Raw genomic sequence first — 21085 nt, 5'->3', positions numbered from 1 at the left:
CACACGCGGGCCTCTCACACGCGGCCCCCTCACACGCGGGCCCCTCACACGCGGCCCTCTCACACGCAGCCCTCTCACACGCGGTCCTCTCACATGCGGCCCCTCACATGCGGTCCTCTCACACGCGGGCCTCTCACACATGGCTCTCTCACACATGGGCCTCTCACACATGGCTCTCTCACACATGGGCCTCTCACACGCGGCTCTCTCACACGCAGGCCTCTCACACATGCTTCTCCCTGGCTGCCTCACAACATGGTAGCTGGCTCACCCTGGGGCCACTGATGTGAGTGATGGCAAGAGTGCCCAAGACAGCAGCCACCATCTCTTTACAACTCAGTGTTAGGAGCAACATGCCATGACTTCTGCCACCTTCTGTTGATTAGAAGTGAGTCACTAAATCCAGTGTACGTACTAAGGAAGGCGATTGCACAAGGCATGAATACCAGGAGGCAGATTGATTAGGGTGGCGATTTTAGAGGCTTCCTGACACAGATAAGGTGTTATTATCCTTCATTTCATACTCAGACACTAGCTAGTTAAGCAATGTGTCCACGTGGCTCAGCTAGAGGGCTGAGTGACCAGTTGGGGTCAGGTGCAGGAAGGCAGGGGGAAGGTGCCAGTAGAAAAATAAATGGGGATAGAGTCCATGTTCATTGGAACTGTGTAACTAATTACCTGCAACTCTGTGGCTTAAAAGAAACATTTACTATCTCACGCAGTTTCTGAGGGCCAGGGTTTCAGAGGCAGGCTGGGTGGGTGGCTCTGATTCAGGGTCTCTCATGAGGCTGTAGTTAAGCTGTGGGCCAGAATCGCAGCTCTGAAGATCTGGCTGGGGCTAAGGACCCACTCCCATGATGGCTCACTCACATGGTTGTTCAGAGAAGGCCTCAGTTTCTGGCCGCATGGACCCCTCTATAACGGCGCTTGAGTATCTTTGCAACATAGAAGCTCGATTCTTCCAGAATAAGTGATTCAAGAGAGCCTGAGCAGAAGGCTCAATGCCCTTTATGACTTTGTCTCAGGAGTCATACACTGTCATTTCTGCAATGTCCTGTTGGTTACCCAAGTCAGTCCTATTTGTTGTGGGAGGTGGTTACACAAGGGCATGGGAACATCAGTGAAGACCACTGGAGGCTGGCTCTCATAGGTCCTACAAGATGAGTAATCCTAGAACTCAATTTGTATGACATCACTCCTCCGGTCCAAGGGACCCAGCGCTTTCTCCCGTACTGCAGCACACGATCTGCTTTCCTGAGCCCTAACTCCCACTGTCTTTTGGGTGGATGGATCACCAGGGACTGGCTGCCTGGTCTGCTTACAGACCCCAACAGTCTCCACAGAGATCCTTGTGGACGTGCTCCCCTCCCCATCCCCTCTGTTCTGGGGGAAAGCCTACTTCCCTGGGAAGCCCCCATCTTGCCTTTGACACAAAGTCATTGCACCCCTACCACGTGCAGGCTCCAGTTGGATGCTGGAATACAAGAGTGAGCAAACAGACACCCGTGCTCCCCAGAGAGCCCCCAGTCAAGATGGGAGAGGTTGACATTAGCCAATTAGCAGTAATTTCCCCAGGAAAATTACAGGTGTCATGCAAACATATATTGGGGAAAAACCTGGCCGATTCTATGATTCTATAGATAATATTTGAGCTGCCCAGTCATTAACTAGTTGGAGCAGGTATATTAGCATTAGGTTCAGTTGTAAGCACCTGAAAATCTAAAATAAAGGTGGCTTATATAAGACAGATGTTCATATCTCTCTTGCTTAGACGTCTGGGGAGGTGTTTGAGGACAGGTACTGTGCCACTCAGTGACAGGGACCCAGGCTCCTTCTATCCTGTTGCTCTTCATGATCTTCCCCACGTGGTCCAGGATGGTGGCATCCACATTCTGGGCAGCCATGTGGAAAAAGGGACACAGAAGATCATCTATCCCAACTATCTCTGAAGTTGCCACGGATGCTTCCCCTTACATATCAATGGCCAGAACTTAGTCACATGGCCACACCTAGCTGCTAGGGAGCTGAAGCATGCCACTCTCATTCTGGGCACGCGTATGCCCAGCCCCAAACTGGAGGTCCCTCAGCATGCAAAAACAGCAATCAGAGTCCACTCCACCTTGCATTATTCTGTGCCAGGCACCGTCCTAAGTCCTTGACATATGTCAACTCATTTCTTTTATGTTTTTAACTTTTTAATGTTTATTTATTTATTTAATGTTTCCTTAGTTTTGAGAGAGAGAGACAGAGCACGAGTGAGAGAGGGGCAGAGAGAGAGACACACACACACACACAGAATCTGAAGCAGGCTCTAGGCTCCTAGCTGTCAGCACAGAGCCACACCCAGGACTCAAACTCATGAACTGCAAGACCATGACCTGAACTGAAGTCGGATCCTCAACCGACTGAGCCACCCAGCACCCCTTTCTTTACTTCTTCTTCTTTTTCTTTTCATTAAAAAAGTTATATCAGTTCATTTTACCCTCCTAACAAATCTGTGAGGAAGGTACTACTATTGTTTCCATTTTATGGATGGGGAAACTGAGATACAGATGTAAAATAAGTCAGTAAGTGGACAAGCTGGAACATGAACCCATGTGGCGGGGCTCCAGAGTCTGGGCTCTGTTCACACGGCTCACAGACATGATGAAAGGGAGAAGAGATACTGGGAGACAAGTGCATTCTCTGCCTCTATAGCAGGTGGAAAACAAAGAAGAAAAGTGCTCCAGGCAAAAGGAACAGCCAATGCAAACCCCATCCCAGTGTGCTTCCAGGAGCAAGGTCTTTCTAGCAGTGCCTCTCACCCTTAAATGTGCCAGCAGATCTCTTGGATATCACACTAAATGCAACCTGATCCAATAGGTCTGGGCTGAGGCCCAGCAAACAGTGGTGTGGGCCCAGTGGCAGGCCACTCAAGACCCCTTCACACTTCTTGCTACCCCAGACTTCCAGTTCAGGCTGATTTCCTTCCCTCATTCCAAAGTGCCAGGCCTCTTGTAGAAAGAAAGGAAGAAAGGAAGGAAGGAAGGAAGGGAGGAAGGAAGGAAGGTAATGCTGGAGGTCAGAGGGAGGAAGAGGTACCTGGTGAGGCCACGCCACGTGTATTCTCCAGGGTAAGATTTTGGTTCGCCCCCCACCCACCCCTAGTGCTGTCACTGTGCATTCTGAATCCTCCCAGAGGAATAGGTACCATGATTTACCTCTTTTTATAGATGAGGAAATTGCCCTCTGGCCCTGCTTTTAGAACAGAAGCCCCCACCTTCCTCCCCTGGGATTTTTCAAGCCCTGTGACTGATACCTTGGAGGTGGGGCCAGCAACAGAACCCGAGAGGAAGTTCATAATTAGTATCCTTTACGCCAGTCTTGTGTTATCTCAACTCTCAACTCCTCTGACCCACCAATCCTGGAGGGAGGTGCTGATTACATTGAATTTTGCAGGATGAAACTGAGGCTCAGAGAGGTCTGCCCTGGGCCAAGTCACATACTTGGGCAGGCCTCAGTCTGCCCGAGACACCAGCATGTCCTGTATGGACCTGGCTCACAATGGCTCTCAGTGGCTCTCAGTGAATACCGTTGGGGTGAACCATAAATAGATGAAAGCAGAAGCAGCTATCTGGTCCATCACTTCAGGTGATTGAGCCCTTGTCACGTGCAAGCACTGCCCTAAGCTACTCTCCCCAACTTTCTTACCTGACTCCCAGGAAAAAGCCCCTTGAATGTCATCAGCCTCTTCCTGCATACGTGAAAAGGGGTGGGAGCTCAGAGATGTCAAGTGTCTTTCCCAAAGAGGCACAGCAGGACAATGGTGGGTTCACTTTATAAATCTAGGATTGCCTGATCTTCTTTCTCTGAGCTAGCCGCTGTGCGGGACCCAAATCTGGATCGGTCATTCATTTAATCCTCACAACTCAGGGAAATTGTTTTACAAATGCAAAAGGACTGAGAGGCTGAGGTTTGCCCGAGGCCACAGAGGCCAAACGGCCAAACGAAGGAAAACACAGCGGGGGCTTCTAAGAAAGAAACGCGTCTTTGTGGGCTCCGAGTCCCCGGTCCAATCTCGACCCCAAAAGGTCGGCCCCTCCCCCTACGCGCCCACGGGCCCCTTTAACCGGACGGCGGAAGGGGCGGCCGGGGGCGGCGGGCAGCGCCCAATGGGCTGCGCGGAGCGTCACTTCCCGGCGGCGGGAGGTGAGCGGCGGGTGTCCGGGGCGGTGGGCGGCCCGCGGGGGCGGGGCGGCCGGAGGAGGCGTTGGCAGCGGGCTGGGACCCACGCGGCGCCGCGGCCCACCTGGCCTGCAGCGCTCCCACCCCCGGCGGCGGCGGCACGATGCCCTTTGACTTCAGGAGGTGAGTGTGGCGACCGCGGACACAGCGGGTGTCTGGGCACGCCGCGGACCCGTCTTGCCGGCACGCTGAAGCGGCCCCCAGCTCTGTGCATGTCTCGGCAGGCCCTCAGGGACCTGGGGCGGGCCCCCTGCTGCACACAAAGCCAGCCGGGACCGCTGAGGGCCCCCTCGTGCAGGGAGAGGCAAAGGCATCCACCTTTGGGCCGCCCCACCCCTTCCCTCCGCTGAGCCCCCTCCCCAGCCTGCCCCCCACTCCACTCTAACCCGCATCTGCGCCCCCATTCTGGGAAACAGATGAACTCCCTCCCCCTAGATTGGGACCAATGAGCCATCCCCCTCCATCCCCCTCAGCCATCCGTGGAGTCTCTTTTCGTGGCCCCTACCCCTGCTGACAGGTGCGCCTGGGGCACCTCCAATGAGTCCTCAGGGGTCTGCAGCCCCATACCGCCTGGCAGCAGCTGGAGGGTTTTAGGTTTCCATAAGCTGAGGCTGCCCCAGCCTGGGCAGAACAGGAGGCCTATGCCAGTCCGGGTCCTGTTCTCTGGGTAGGGGGGCACCATGGGAGGGGGAGGAGGCCAGGAGTCATGGGCAGGGCTCCCCAGACTGGTCTGGCCTTGGCTTTCTGCAGTCACTACAATGGGCCCTTTGTAGGGTCCAGCTGCCTCATGGTCCACGTTGTGCTGGGCTAGGCCTTCTGGAAGCCGGCCTGGGAAGGGGTCTCCACCAGGCTTTCCCTTGAGGTATGGAGCTCCAGGGAATGCCCTGGCCTGAGGCAGCCACACTTTGGGGGGTCTGGCCAGGAAAATGGCGGGACTTTCGTGTAAGGAAAGAGTTGGATTAGAATCCTGGCCCTGCTCCCTCCACTGAGCAGCTTGGTACATTCTAGAAGTTAGGGACGAAGGCTCTGGATTCATTCTGACCTCCCCTTAGCTCTGCGGTGGGATAACTTGGGCAAGTGTTTGAAGCCTCTCAGTATCTCTAGAATTTACCACCGGCAGACTGGGGCTAAAATAAGGTCCTCGCCTGGAGGATTGAATGCATGAGAAGCGCTTCAGTCAGAACCTGCTATAGGGTTTAGAGCTTAGGAGGAAGATGTTAGAAGATGAGGAGCTTCTCCAGGAGGTCACTTCTTCATCCACAAATGGGGATTCTGATGCCTCACAGGAGGGAACTCTCCCTCCTCACCCGCCCTTTCCCTCCCTCCAGATGTGAGTGAAGTGAGGGTAAAGTGACAGCCTTCCCAAGAAGAAAAGCCTGTGCCTTGGCTAATGTGGTCCTGGGTACCAATGCCATGTAGCAAACATCTGCCAGCTTCCTGCCCCTTCCATGAAGCCCAGAGGTTCGCACCCTGATCTCAGACAAATGCTTGCAGACCCAGGGCAGTTCCAAACAGAGAGAGTCCCTCTGATGGAATTCAGGGCCAGTCCTTCTACTGAAAGTTAACATCGGGCCGTGAGAGCTGCAGTTGGCACATCGGTTTCCTGGTTCCATAAAGCCTCCCCTTACCAGGCTGATAATAAAGATTCCTGACCTTCCCACCCCTGTGCTCATGTGATTTAGGGCATAATGGTGATTTTGACTTTGTTGGAGGAATCACTGCTTTCGGTCACTTAATCCTGTCACTCCGCGTAATTCGTTATCTTAAAAGCAGGAAGTTGAGGCTCCACGTTGAGGGTCTTGCCTTGGACCTCATGGGAACTAGACTGAAGGGTGGGCCAGGGTCCCAGGTCAATGAGCAGCATCTTACCTGGTGCCCTTGAATTGGTGGTTGGAGTGCCCTGGTGCCACGGGGGCCCCAGCTAAATGAGGTGTGATTTTCTTGAGGGCTTGGGCTCACCACAGAATGGTGAGAATAGATTTCGCCACTTTGCATTTGCACTTTGGAGGACAAGCCATCTCTGCATAGTAACCTGCATTTAAAAAAATTTTTTTTTATGTTCTTTATTTTTGAGAGACAGAGAGAGACAGTGGGAATAGGGAAGGGTCAGAGAGAGAAGGAGACACAGAATGTGAAGCAGGCTCCAGGCTCCAAGCTAGCTGTCAGCACAGAGCCTGACGCGGGGCTCAAACCCACGAACCGTAAGATATGACCTGAGCCAAAGCCGGACGCTCAACCGACTGAGCCACCCAGGCGCCCCCTGCACTTTTTAAGATATGTTAATGCCAAGGCTCAGTTTCTAAGGGAGGTTCCACCATCTTGCACACCTTCTTCCTCTTCGGTGTTCGTCAGATATTTACCGTGCTCAGCGCTGTGCCACGTGGCCCACAGTACACAGCTGGGTGGCGTGTGGCCATGCCCTCACAGCACTGGAGAGAAAGGAGGAGGGTGTCGTGGGTCCCAGGAGAGGGAGAATGTATGAGCCAGCATGCTGGGAGCATCTGCCCCTGTACAGGCACTGCAAGGTCTGGACTTGATGTCTGTTCCCTTGTCACTTGTGAGAGGGAGTGTTCATCTTTCTTTTAAGTCAAAGAACTGGAAGGCTGACTGGTGGAAACTGTTTGCCTAGGGCCATGTATTTGGTGAGCTGGTGGAGTTGGGATTTGAACTCTAAATCCTTAGCTCCAAAGCCTTAGCTCAGGAAGAGAAGGGAGGGCTTGGAGTGTCCCACAGCCCTGTTAGATCTCTTAAGAACTATGGGGCGGGGGGGTTAGAAAGGGGCACTGGGATTGATTGGACGCCCTCTCCCACTTCAAGGCCTGTTTTGGCGCCTTAAAACCAACCAGACTCAGAAGGGGGCTAGGGGGGGATGTTAGTCTCTTCCCCTTTCTTATCAGCACTCTTGTTTTCTTAGTGCACGTGAGACCTTGCACAACTACCTCCTGTGTATTTTGCTGTCTGTGAAATGGGCATGAGAGCAGTAGCCATTGTTGAGAGGATTAAATGAGACAGTGTGTGTAAAGCATTTAGATACAGAGTCAGCACCCAGTAACTTTTGGCCGCTATTTTCATGATTTATGTTATTTCATGTAAGCACCTCTATTTCCTAACACTGTATAATTCACCTAATTATTATGCTTATTCTCTTTTTCCCTGCCATTAAAACATGAGCTCCTTAGGGCAAAGATTGTTTATCTCTTTTATTCTCTGTTGTAATTCCAGTGCCTAGAGCAGCACCTGGGCCAAACTCATCCTTGGAAATGCCTCTCAGAGCCTATCCAGGAAGCCAAAGACATGCTACGATTTGATACGTCAACTCTTCCTTTACTAGGCAGATTTTGAGCTCTTGGTGGAGAATTTCCTCCCCCTTCTTCCTTGAATGTGCCCTGAACTGGTTTTGGGGGTTGGAGAAGGAGGAGGGCTCCTGGGACTGCAAAGATTACTTGTGTTTGCTTTGCTCCTGGCGAATTGGTTCATTAATCGCTGGCCTGGTGCTGTTGTGGAACTGGCCTTGTGACCTAGATCCGCGGGCGTTGGCTCTGACCGTACCCAGTTCCGGCTGGCAGGTGTCAGCAGCCCCTACCTACCACTCATCCTGGGGTGGGGGTGGAGGACAGTTCCTGGAGCCCAGGCCCTGGAGGAGCCTGAGCACTGCTCTCAGAGAGGCAGAGGGGGCCGCTTTCCCACAGTGGAGGCCCCCGAGTTGGAGCCCCCACGACCTGGGTGTGCTGCTACCCTCTCAGAGCCTCCGTTTCTTCATTTTAAAGACAAGTAACCTTCACTGACTCAGCTGGTCGTGTAGATGTAGGGGCAAACAAGGTATTCCTGCAAAGTAGGGCCAGCTACATAATTTGTGGGGCCCTGTGCAACACAAAAATGGCAAAACCCCTTGTTGGAAAAGTGTTGAATTTCAGGACAGGCACAGCAGAGCATTAAAATATGCATGGACCCCTCGGAGCGTGGGATCCTACGTGGCTGTCTAGGTCAGACGCCCTGCTGTGGTGCCTTGGTTTGACCTCCATTGCCTCTTTCCCTCGCATCCCTCCAGGAGACCCCAGACTTCCTCAGGAACCCTGAGCGAACTTCCCAAAGTTGACCGTTTTTGCATGTGTGTGTTTTTTATAGGGAGTTTTCCACAGTTAACCTGATTTTCTCATGTCCTGGTTTCAACCTCCAAGCAGGTCCCATTGCTCTGAGGATCAAGTATGAACTCCGTAGCTCTTCATGTGGCTTTGTCTGAGGGGTGCCCTGCAGACCCTGAGCCCCCCTCACTCCCTACACCAAGCCAAGCCCCAGCTGCCACAGGGGGCTCTGAGCGCATAGTTAACACTCAGCACATAGTAGTTATCACGAGTGTCTGTATTTCCGTCCTGCCTCATTCCAGAAATAACTTGAGGAAACTGACAGAAACATACTTTACACCAATTATTGAAAAAATATAAATTGACTGGGGCACCTGGGTGGCTCAGTCAGTCAGGCATCTGACTCTTGGTTTAGGCTCAGGTCCTGATCTTGCAGTTAGTGAGTTCCACCCCCGTGTCGGGCTCTGCGCTGACAGTGTGGAGCCTTCTTGGAATTCTGTCTCCCACTCTCTCTGCCCTTCTCCTACTCACAGACATGCGCTCTCTCGCGCGCTCTCTCTCTCTCTCTCTCTAGCTCATTCTCTCTCTGAAAAGTAAATAAATAAACGTGAGTGTGTGTGGGGTGCTCATGCACCACACGAATGGGCTTAAAAATGAGGTCCAAAGGGAAATGATTAGACCTGAGAAAAAACGATGTGAAAATGAAGCCAGTATTTTGTGTTTATGGAGCAGTTACTAGGGCCTGACACTGCTGTAAGGATCTTCGTGTATCGATTCCTTTATTCCCACAGCACCCCTGCAAGGCGGGCACTGTTGTCCCGCTTTACTGATGAACCCCTTGAGGTGCAGCGGGGTTCAGGAACAATGAGGGTCAGCACGAGGTGCTCAGGGTGGAATGCTGCCCTCTGGCCTCAGAGCCGCACTTGTTTGCTGTATGCTCACGTTTTCCCCCTTCCGTTTACTAATTCTTTCCCTACAGTGCTCATTACGAAGCTTAAAGTCACTAGCTTGTCTTGCTTTTCTTCCTTCCTTCCTTCCTTTCTCTCTCTCTCTCTCTCTTTCTCTCTCTCTCTCTGTCTTCAGCCTTATTTGGTCTGACACCTGATTTGGAAATTGTCTTTAAAGATGCCAGCTAAGGGTCTTGCACTAACCTAGAGCATCTCACTCCAGAGGGTCCAGATTTTCCCGCTTTGGCCACTGGGGCTTTAAAGCATAGAACATCGGTTTAACTGCTTATCTGGACATGGGAGAAGATGGAAAATCTGTCCTCTCAAGGCGGTTTGGATTCCTGACTATGCTACCTAAAGTCTTGAGATGGGGCTTTAGCCATCTGTGGCCTCGTTAAGTGCCATTTCCCATCTGGTAATCCTTTCGTGTTTCATTTTAGAGTTGCTGCTGGGCTGTTTTCATCAGGCATCAGAGGGGCAGGCAGGGTGTGAAGAGGGCATTTGGGGTGATGCTCACCCATCCCCTCTGCCTTAGTGACCCTCTCAACACTGGCTGTGCGTTAGAATCACTGGCGGAGTTTAAAACCATTCCCCAGGGGCGCCTGGGTGGGTCAGTCGTTTAAGCATTCGCCCTAGCTCAGGTCATGATTTCATGGTTTGTGAGTTCGAGCCCTGTGTCGGGCTATGTGCTGATAGCTCAGAGCCTAGAGTCTGCTTCAGATTCTGTCTCCTTCTCTCTCTGCCCATCCCCCACTTGCACTGTGTCTCTCTCTGGAAAATAAATAAACATTAAAAAATTAAAAAAATAAATAAAACAATTCCCTAACTCAGGCCACACTCCAGACCCAATAATCAGGATCTGAGCGGGAGGGGCCCAGGCATCCTTATTTTTTAAAGGCCCTCTGGTGACTCCAGCACACAATGGAGACAAAGAAGATTGCTCGAAATCGGGAGAACTAGTAGGGAGGAGGGCTGGGAGCTCAGGGCAGCCAGAGGGTGGAGTAGGTACTTGGAGGGAAGGCTGGGGTGCAGGGTCTGGTCCCACCTCTCACTCCTGTGTGGCCTTCAGCAAGCCACTTCCCTACTCTGGGACTGTTCCTCACCAGAAAAGGGGTTGGTGAGTAGTCTTACCTTTCCACTGACGTCCTTGCTCTTGAGAGTGTGGTCCCCAGACCAGCAGCTTCAGAGTTACCCGGGAGCCTGTGGGCAATGCAGAACCTAGGTGCCCATCCCGAATGTGCATCTGTGGTTTGATAAGACACCCCCCCCCCAGGTGGTTTGGATGTGTGGCAGGGTTGCCAGAGCCCTGCTCTGGATGACTGATGTGACACGGCCCCTCCCAGTCCATGCTCTGTACCACGCCCCCCGCCTGTGGATTCACAACACACATGCACCTTTCTAAAGGCGCTTAGAAGTCCTGTGTGAGAGGAAGCCGAGTCACTCGGTTCAGTGCAACTTTTGCCAAACCAGTTGTCCAAGCCACCGAGTGATTCATGGGGCACCCAGTACCCTTTCTCAAAGATGGTTTGGGAGACAGCCTTAATTGATCCTTTAAGGAAGTAGTAATTAGCCTAATTGTCTGCTGTCCACTTTAGCATTCAGGTCTGTTAACTTAATTACGTTGGTTGTATGTAGATGCAGGAAAAGTATAGGACAGGAAAAACCTTCTAACAGTAGCATGTGTTTGTTTTTGAAAGTTTTGGCCTTTGGGAGAGGCAGGAGAAAGTCAGGGTTCCCTGTACTGTCGAGAGCGAGGGGTATGTAGGTGCTTTGCCGATCTACTCTCTCTGGGGGCGTTACTGTGCCTGTTGTCTGCCCCGGGAAATTGACCTCAGATGATGGATCCCACAGCCGGTGCATCAAGGGGACCGGCATGCACCTGACCTTGACCGTGTTGTCCTTCCCCTTGAGCTCCTTCCTCCTGCAGCCCACTGGGCAGCACAGCTGGACAGGAAGCAAGATCCGTCTGAAATGGATGAATAGTTCTGTTTCTCCAAAAGGTGGAAACCCTGTTGGAGATGAGAAACCAGGCCGTCATGAAACCGAAGTACAGTCACAGTCCCCAGAACGCTGGGTCCTGGCGTTGGGGCAGCCCCTCCATGGCTGTAGCTTTTTTTCTCTTTTGCATTCTAGTCTAGAGGCTAGAATCTCTTTGGAGGAGGAAAGGAGGCAAGTTGTGCCTGGCGGTTCCTCAGCTTGTGACGGGCAAGTACTCTGCTGTGCCCGTTGCGAGACTTAAGTCGCCCTGGCCCCGTGAGATACAGTTATTCATAATTCATTTTCTTGTTTTAGTTAACATACAAAAAAAATGGACTTTTCTTTTTGTGTTTTCTTCTATGAAATTTGAGAGCTTATGTCATATAGCCACCCCCACCCCCACGTGGGTACAGAGCAGCTCTGTCATCCTAGGAAACTCGCATATCACTGTATGGTCACGTTACTGATTCGGTTTAAAAAAACTTTTTTAATGTTTCTTATTTATTTTTGAGAGACAGAGAGAGACAGTGTGAGCAGGGGAGGGTCAGAGAGAGAGGAAGACACAGAATCTGAAGCAGGCTCCAGGCTCTGAGCTACCTGTCAGCACAGAGCCCGATGCAGGGCTTGAACCCACGAACCGTGAGATCATGACCTGAGCGAAGCCGGACACTTAATCGACTGAGCCACCCAGGCGCCTCTGATTCGGTTTTGTAAAAATTGTGTGGTAAGAATGCTTCAGATGAGATCTACCCTCTTAACAAACTTCTAAGGGTGCAGTAGTGTTAGCCAGAGGCACAGTGTGGTAGGGCAGACCTCAGGAACTTATTCATCTTATATGACTGGAGCTTTATACCCCTTGAAGAGCAACTCCCCATTCCCCTCTTTCCCCAGCCCTGGCACCCACCATTCCACTGCCTATTTCTATAAGTTTAATTGTGTCGGATCCGTCATGTAAGTGGATTTGTGTACTGTCTGTCCTTCTTGTTTCACTTAGCGTAACACCCGCAAGCTTCATCCGTATTTTTCCATGCGGCAGGATTTTAAGGTAAATAATATTCCACTGGATTTCTGTCTGTACCACATTTTCTTTGTCCACTCATCATCTGCCAATGGACATTTAAAGTTGTTTCCACATTTTGGCCATTGTGAATAACGCTACCAAGAGCATGGGAGTGCAGATAGGTCTTCAAGATCGTGATTTCAGTTCTTTCAAATAAATACCCAGTTGCAGGATTACTGGGTCATATGGTATTTCTATTTTTAATTTTTTGAGGAGCCTGGATACTGTTTCCCCAATTTGCATTCCAGCCAGTAGTGCATGAAGGCTCCCTTTTTTCCACATCCTTGCCAACACTTACCATTTGACCGTGGCCGTGTTAACAGGTGTACAGCGATGTCTCCTTGCGGTCTTGATTTGCATTTCCCTGATCATCAGTGATGTTGAGCAGCTGTGCATATACCCCACACCCCATTTGCATGTCTTCTTGAAAAAAATGGTTAAGTTCTTTGCCCAGCTTTTAGTCAGGTTGTTTTCTCTTTTGTCTATTTTGTTTTGCTGTGGAGTTGGAGGAGTTTCTTCTATATTTTGGATAGTAACCCCTTTTTAGATGTATGGTTCACAAATATTTTCTCCCAGTGACAAGGTTTTTTCTCTCTGTTAATTATTGCCTTTGTTCAGTTTTATTATTTATTTTTAAAGCCATTGAGTTGCATCTTTATTTTTTTTTCTTCAAGTTTATTTACTTATTTTGAGAGAGAGAGAGAGTGTGCACATGGGTGGGATGGGGCAGAGAGAGAGAGAGAGAGAGGGAGGGAGGGAGGAGGAGGATGGGGGAGAGAGAATCCCAAACAGACTCCATGCTGTCAGCACAGAGCCTGATGTGGGGCTCAATCTCATAAATCATGAGATCATGACCTGAGCCAAAATCAAGAGTTGGACATTCAACTGCCTGAGCCACCAAGGTGTTCCCCCTCCTCTTTTATTTGCGAGAGAGAGAGAGAGAGAGAGAGAGGGTACACACAAGCAGAGGAGAGAGACAGAGGGATGGGGTATGGAGAGAGAGAGAGAGAGAGAGAGAGAGAATATGAATCTTGAGCAGGCTTCATGCTCAGTGCAGAGCCCAATGTGGGGCTTGATTCTATGATCCTGGGATCATGCTTGAGCCAAAACCAAGAGTTGGACACTCAAACAGTGGAGTCACCCAGGCACCCCACCTTTATTCAGTTTTGAAACAGGAAGCCACATTTCAGAGCTAGGACATGACTGGCCCAGGGCCCACAGCTGAGGAAGTACAGTATTAGACTTGAACTTGGGTCTGGGATTCCAGAGCCAGGGTACTTCCCCATGTCCTATCCTTCCTGCCCAGATGATACCTTGCCATTGTTAAATTTTATGGTTCTCCATTTGGTCTTCTCTCCCCTTTTTTGTCTCACTTCCATGCCAGCAGCTGTTGGCATATAGAATTTAACCAAGATGTCCCTTAAGAACTTTGAGGGACCCTGGTCATATTTGGCCTGTTCTCAGGTTTTTCTGGGTCCAAGAATATCTTCATGGTGTGGATAAAGTGTCTCCCCATCTTCAGGGGAAAGTGCTCCGTAGTGCACCGACCCTGGCCACCCCTGTAGAATGTTCTTCTGCACTGTGAGTCCCTCTGAGCCCGGCCCACGCTGGGCTCATTTGGCAGATCTGTCTGGATTTGAATCCGTTTTCCATGTTTACTAGCCGAGGGGGACCCTAGACAAGATACTTGGTTTCCACGAACCTTAGTTTTCCTCCTCTGCGAACTAAGGCGCTCAGACTGTTCTTGCAGGGTGGCTGTGAGGACGATATGCACTCCTGTGGAATACGAGACAAGTGTGCCTAGAAAATGGAGCCCGTCTCCCTCCTCCTGGACTCACCTACAGCACTGTCCTTCGTGTTCCTTGCCAAGCCCCTGGCAACCCCAGCAGAGGGTCATCTGTGCATGCACACCATGACAACTCAGGGCCAGTGACACACTCATGGGAGAACACTGGGGGGTGATTTGACCCAGAGCTTGCCCCTCTCTAAAAGGCACCCACATGGTGACCCCAGACACCAAGGCATTGACCTGCAGTGCGAGAGAAAATGGTCAGTGGCATACCTGCAAGCCACTGGACCCAGGCAGGTAGCTTGGTGGGTGGGTGATGTGTGGGCCGTGGCCCACGGGAGAGCAGGCCTCCCGTCAGGAAGGGGCAGCTCCAGCGTAGCCCTGAGGTTCTTTGCTCCTCACATTCCCCGGTTTTTCAGGAAATGATGAAAATTTTACAAGTTGTGTGAAAATGGTTAGTAAGCATTTCCAGTTTTATTTTTGTTGAACATGAGCCTGGGTCAAATCCACCTTTTCTTACGGCCGACAGTGGCCCGTGGCTGACAGCACGCAGCCCGTGTGTCACATACCAGTGTGACCACACTCTAGCTGGGTGGACAGGGTGTGAGGCAGAGCCCCCAGGACTCTCAGAGGTAGTCTGGTGGGCATGGCCTCCGAGCCCGAGGCAGAGAAGTGAGGGACCCATGGGTTTGGGCCAAGGCAGCCTTGGGCTACAGGGCGTTGCCCACTGGACAGTCCCAGGACCTGGCCCTGCCTGTCTGCCTGTGGCCCGGACTTCCTCTCCAGCGGTCCCAGGGCGGGCCAGAGCTCAATGTGCTCCAGCTTCTGCTCCAGATCACTGGGTGTATCTTTCAGGTGGCCTCCCAGGGCTGTGCTGTGGTACCAGCAGTGCCCACAACGGTCCCCATTTATTGAGTGCCATGCTGACGGCCTTCCTCAGATTCCCTCAGTTGATCCTCACATCGAGGAAGAACCATTTATTATTCCTGTTTGCCTGGTGAGGCTGCTGGGCAAAAAACCCAGGGACAGGATTTGGCTAAGGTCTCATAAACTGCGGGTGATGCAACTGAGACTCGAGCGATCATCTGTGATGCTAGAACTGGCTTTCTTAACAACACTCTTGTGTTCCGGAGGTGAGTAGTGTGACCGTGGAGTTCTTGGGGCCACTTCATGGACACGCCTGTTGTCACTCATTGCCTAGTTAATTGTGTTTACAGTTTGTTTCTTTGGAAGCCTTGGAGGGACTCTGGTCACTGGAGAGGAGGCTGGGCCTGGGTGATCATGTCCTGTCACCATACAAATCTGTGGGCAGGAGATTACCACCAGTGAGCCCCTGCTGGGGTCCCAAGCAGAGGGATGCATTCCTTCCGGTGGGGAGTGCCTGGAGTTGGTCTCTGGAGCCCCTGCCAGAAGCAGGAGTGGATGGTAGAGGTGGAGCCAATTGTTCACTGAACATATTTATTGGGGCCCTACCATGTGCCAGGCTCTGTTCTAGAAGCTGGGGACATAGCACTGGGGCAGACAGATCCTTCCCTTATCCCCCCACACTCACGAGACTTGTTTCAGTTCTGGCATTTGCTTCTCTCTCTCTCTCTCTTTTAAATTAAATACACTTTTTATTTGGGAATAATTTAGATGCACAGAAAATTTGTAAAGATAGTCCAGATAACCCTATCCAGCTTTCCGCGTGGTTCACACCAAACATGCCCACATCTGTTACACCTACAACATTCATATCAGCACATTATGATTAACTAAAATCTGGACTTTAGATTTCGAAATACCTGTTTTCCACTGATGTCCTTTAATTGTGCCGGTATTCAATCCAAGACCCTACATTGCATTCAGTGGTCATGTCTCCCCAGTCTCCTATGGTTGGAGACACTCTGCAGTCCTTGTCTTTCGTGACCTTGGCAGCCTCAAGGAGCACTGTGCAGGTGTCCTCAAGAGTGTCCTCCAGTCCGGATTTGGCAGGCGTGTTCTTATGATTGGACTGGGCTATGGGTGAAGTGCCTTTCCCAGTGCATCCCATCAGGGGTACCACGCCGTGTCAGTGGTGGTGTGGACCTTCAGCCGGCTCAGGCGGCATTGCCAGGCCACCCCCGTATTGCTTTTCTTATTTTTACTTTTTAAAAAATATCTTCTTTATTTTTGAGAGAGAGAGAGACAGAGAGAGACAGCATGAACAGGAGAGGCAGGGAGAGAGAGACACACAGAATCTGAAGCAGGCTCCAGGCTCTGAGCTGACAGCACAGAGCCCGACACAGGGCTCGAACTCATGAACTGCAAGATCATGACCTGAGCCATTGCTCCTCTTGATCAGTGGTCTTTCTCTCTCCCTTCCTCACTGTGGGGTTGGCCCCCTGTAGGGAAGGGCACTACAGTGGGGATCACCTGTCACAACGGAGGAGGGTGGAGGTATCATCGTGGCTTGGAGCAGTCTGACACTGCGATCCACTCTTTCCCTTAGACTTTCCCAGGCACTTTGAAGGACGGGCTAAGAACAAGGCCTGTAAGAGCAACCTTGAAAGCACTAGGAGTGCTTCATCCAGTGCAAGGAGGTGTTTTAAAGACTCTTCCCCCTAGTCTTATAGGCCCCCTACACAGTGCCGGGCCTGTGCTGAGCCAACTCCTGGATTCAGGAGGTGGCCGCTGGCTTGGATGAGACAGCATCTCCCCATTTGCCTCCTCCAGCTGAATCTCACCCACCCTCCTCAACCAGCCTTAAGCACTGCCTCCTCCAGGAAGCCCTTCCAGTTCTTCCTGAGTGGCGATGCCCTCCCTGCCCACCCCAGCCCCTCCTCTCTCCACCTGGCTCTGTGCTACGTGCCTCCCTTGCTCCCTTCCTCTTTGACTCAAACGACTCCGGCTGTGACAGTGTCAATACTTGTGCTCTCTCCTGCAGGACCCAGCTTAGGGACCGGCACATAGGACATGGCATTCCCTGGGTGATGTGCTTTGCAAAAGGCACATGGCATTGTGGCAAAGGAAGGCCTTTGTCTGTCTCCAACAGTCCTAGGTTCAGTTTTCAGCTGCACTACTTTCCTAAATGTTTGACTTTGGGCAAAATACTTCACACCGCTGAGCCTCATTTGCCTCATTGCAAACCAATTATTCGGTCATAACTGCAGATACTCAGTAATGCGTGGCTTCCAGGATTGTCATAAGGCCTCATTGAGCTTGTCTCTATAAAGCCCTTAAGACAACCTGGCAACTGTTAGGTGCTCAGTAATTATTTGCTGCAGAAAAAAAGCACCAACCTGAAAATCACAGTGATTTAATGCAGCAGAAGTTGATTTCTCACTCACGGAGAGCCCCAGGGTGGCTGGGGGTGCATTGCCCCTCACAGGTTCCCAGGGACCCAGGTTCCTTCCATCTTGTGGTTCTGTCTTCCCCAAGCGTGTGTTGGATCCTCTCCCAGGCCTGGCACTGGAGAGAGAAGGATGTGGAGGGTGGTGTGGATGTGACATGATCGCTTCTGTCATGAGCTGGGGACGCACAGCGTGGGAATGGCCAGGAGATCCAGGGGACCGGGTGCCAGGAGGAAGAGGATGGGCTTCAATGTGCCTGTCACTGGCAGAGATGGTAACTCCAGCCAGTCTCAGCCTTCCGCCATTCTGGTCCCAGCTCCATAATCTGGGGGCACATTCCTCAACAACGTGTATTATTTACTTATTTTTTCTCGGCGATATTCAGTTGTTTTACTTAATATTCTTATTTATGAAACGTAGCTTTATAACGTCTTTGAACATGGCGAAACCATACCACCTGCCAAAATTGATACAAGGAATTGCAGGGTTGTTCCATCCTGGCTAGCTGATGCCTGCCAGAATTGTTCATGTTGCAGAAGAGGGGTATCGGCCAGTGCCGGAAGGATGAGAGGCCTGGGACATCTTCAGTGTTCGCAGGATGTTCAAGTGAGAACTCAGCAGGGATTAGCCACACTGTGAAGTCTAATGCCATCTAACTGCCCCGTCGCCCCCACCCCCATATTATCTGAAATCATCCTAGGTCACATTGGTGGCAGGGAATGCAGGCTTAGGGGACAACTAGCACACAACATATACAGATCCAGAAATTGGTGGAGGGAGCAGTGGGTGAGATGCGCCCTTTCACCTCGTAGCACTTACCACGTTACAGTTTGCGCTTTGATCTGGGGAAACTGAGCTCCAGGGCAGGACATGATGACCCTCTCCACTCTCCCCCAACCACCACCAAGGCCATACAGCAGATCTGAGTGCTCCTTCTGCTGTCCCTGGCTAGGGAAGGATTCCTCAGACAGCTGCAACTGCACTGGGCTGGGGGTCATGTGGATGCACACTGCTCTCCTGCATCTCTGTCCCTGGCACCCATCACCTGCCTGGTGCACGTGGCCGTGTTTGCACAGGAGTGCCAGCCTCCCAGGCCTGCTTCGAGGAACCAGGAAATCTGAAGGCTGCCCTGGGCCTGTTGGGGAACGTCACCCAGTCATGGGCCCGGTGGGTGAAGTCAATTGGTCCAGTGACAGCGTCAGTTGGTACTGGCTCCTGGGAAACCGCTTGGCTGTGTGCTGTTGAAAGGAAGCCTCCCTGAGTGTCCTGGCATGCTTGTTTGATGTTGTTTTGTCCTCTTGACTGGGGTGGAGTCTTCAGAGTGATTTGTTGACAGAGTAGAGCCGGCAGCTTCCTCTCCTAATTCCCCACCCCTGATGTCCTGTCCTCCTCACTTATGGCAGCACCAAGCTCTGCCCACTGAAAACAGGCAGCATGCCCAGGGCTCCCAGGCACACGGCCAAAAGGTATTGTTATTCCCATAGTGGAGATGAGCTGGAAATCCAGGGAAGTGGGGTTCATTCATCCAGCCATCCGTCCATCCGTCCATTCGTTCATTTAAAGGTTTACTGGGGAAGATTCCAGGGAAAACAAGACTGACTTTGTCGTCACCTTTGTGATACTTCCAGGCTGGTGGGGGAATATGGGCAGACAACGGTGAACAAATAGTGGCATAAAAAGTTCCTCTCCATTGTGGTGAGTACTGAGGAGGCAGGAAAATTAGATGGGGCACTTGAGAGTTTGTCGAGGAGGAACTCACTGGGTGAACTTGGCCGTCTGGTACCCTACCTCTGCACAGATCCTCCCAGACTGCCTCTTCAGTCTGATTTGGGTCACCTCCCACCCCTTCCCTGGCCGAACCTTTGCATCATACCTGGGAACGTCCTTCGATCACTTAGCACAGTGGTAATGATCTGTGTGTGTGCCTTTCGCCATTTAACATTCTTTGTGGATGGAGTCTAAGCTCTTGAGAGCAGGGGCCAAATCTATTTGCTCATCACTGGGTCCTGGTGCTGAGGCCTGAGTCTGCACACAGCAGGTGCTCAGAAAATATTTATCAAATGAGAGAGGCAGAGAGGAAGGGGCCAGTCCACCTGGAGTCAGATCCCAAGTCTGGGGATGGAAGGACCCATGCTCTCCCCACCTCACACCTTCCATGAAACAGCTCAGAACCCTGCCCCCCAGCACCTGGCAGAGGGGTCCAGGGATTGGACTGGGATTGGACTGGGATTGGGTGCTTTGTTCCCATATCTCTGTATTTGGAAAAGCTTATAGTTTTTTCCTAGAGGTTTAAGTGTGTCTGAAAGGATTTAGTGAGAATGGAAAATGTTTTCTTCCGACTGTGTCCTGGAGAATTAAGAACTCACGTATTACTCACGCCCTGCCCAAGTTGGGAATGGGTGGCCAGCTGCCTGTCCAAACGCAAGGCCACCAGATATCCCCCACCCTCACTGGCTCACTTGTTGAAATGGCACGTTAGCTCCCTGAGTCTGAGGTGGGGAAGTTGGGAGGGAGAGGACACCTGACATTCCTTGCTCACCCCAACTTAGGGGTTTAGTGTGATCGTTCCCATTTTGAACAAACAGTCTCAGAGCAGTCGCAGGCTTGGCCCAAAGTCACACAGCTAGCAAAGTAACAGAGCCAGACCCTGAACTCAAGACTTTCTGACCTCCCCAAAGTGATGCTTCTGTTAGAGTCCTGACTCTGGAGTCTCAGCTCGCCCATTTTCAATTTCAGTCTAGGATGGGTGGGTTTCCTTAGTCACCTCAGCCCTGTGTCCCACCACTGTGACCCCCCCCCCACCCGTGGTTTTGTCTGGTCCAGGGTGGGCCCAAGAGTCTACATTTTCGAAGTGTCCTCAGTGATTCTTAGGGTCGGGTAAGCTGGGAAAAGCCCGAAGATGGCTTCACTGTTATGATTCGAATGTAATTTTGAAGCCAAGTACCGCAAAGCTGAACTAATTGATAATGATCACAAAAGCATCCTGTGGGACATAAGAGTTTAGAAAGACCTTAGAAAATGAGGCACGGTCTGCAGATTGTTTTCTCTAAAGATGAGGACACTGGGGTTCAGGGGATTCACACAGCTAGAAAGGGGCTTCAGGGACACAGCTTTCCTGAACTTGAATCCCATCTTGTTTGCCATAGGAGGCGTTTGCAGCATGGTGAGCGCTAGTTAAGGCCTCAGACCCTTCCCAGTGGCACGGCTGTGGGTTTTGACCCCTCTATCCCTGGTACAGAGACCTAGACCTGACCTATTCTCCACAGTCAGATGGTTCTGGAAGGAGGGAAGTGAGAAACTGAAGGTGCTAGATGGCTAGGGGTGGGGTGATGGTAGAAATACACTGAGTAAGTAAACTGACTGAGCGTCTCCTGGGCATTGGATCCGGTGCCTAACACTGCAAATATGAATATCCTCTTCACTTCTTAGCAATAAACCCATGAGAAGTAAAAGTGGGGGCTTTTCCTTCCTCATTTTGCAGGGCATCAACTGAAGTAAAGTGATTTGTTCCAGTGTTGGTGTGTTTTATGGTTCTGGGCTAATTAGACTCAGTAAATATGGGAGCTGGGAGTCCTCGAGGTGGATGGAGCCAGCCCTGTGTTTTTGGAGTTGGGAGACCCAAGATTCTGAGAGCTGAGGGGCCCCACCCCAGTTCACCAAGCAAGCCAGGTGGCAGGGGCTGGTTTCGCTCTCAG

At 51.4% G+C, this 21085-nt stretch overlaps 1 protein-coding gene and 1 long non-coding RNA gene across 2 annotated transcripts in view; one reads left to right on the top strand and one right to left on the bottom strand.

Annotated features, from left to right (window-relative positions):
- Positions 1–3991, bottom strand: part of LOC115294812 — a 25565-nt gene extending 21574 nt beyond the window's left edge. The window contains exon 1 of the long non-coding RNA XR_003910153.1: positions 3691–3991. This is a non-coding gene — a long non-coding RNA (uncharacterized LOC115294812). The remainder of the gene's footprint in view (positions 1–3690) is intronic.
- A 212-nt stretch (positions 3992–4203) lies between these two features.
- ERGIC1 (endoplasmic reticulum-golgi intermediate compartment 1) overlaps positions 4204–21085 on the top strand; it is a 100066-nt gene continuing 83184 nt past the window's right edge. The window contains exon 1 of the mRNA XM_029942846.1: positions 4204–4347. Within this exon, the coding sequence (XP_029798706.1) occupies positions 4328–4347 (20 nt within the window). The 5' untranslated portion in view covers positions 4204–4327. The remainder of the gene's footprint in view (positions 4348–21085) is intronic.

This window comes from Suricata suricatta, chromosome 6 (genome assembly GCF_006229205.1).
Source record: "Suricata suricatta isolate VVHF042 chromosome 6, meerkat_22Aug2017_6uvM2_HiC, whole genome shotgun sequence".
Lineage (NCBI taxonomy): Eukaryota > Metazoa > Chordata > Mammalia > Carnivora > Herpestidae > Suricata > Suricata suricatta.
Note: the sequence above shows the minus strand (reverse complement) of the source record. Positions and strands in the feature narration are given on the sequence as shown.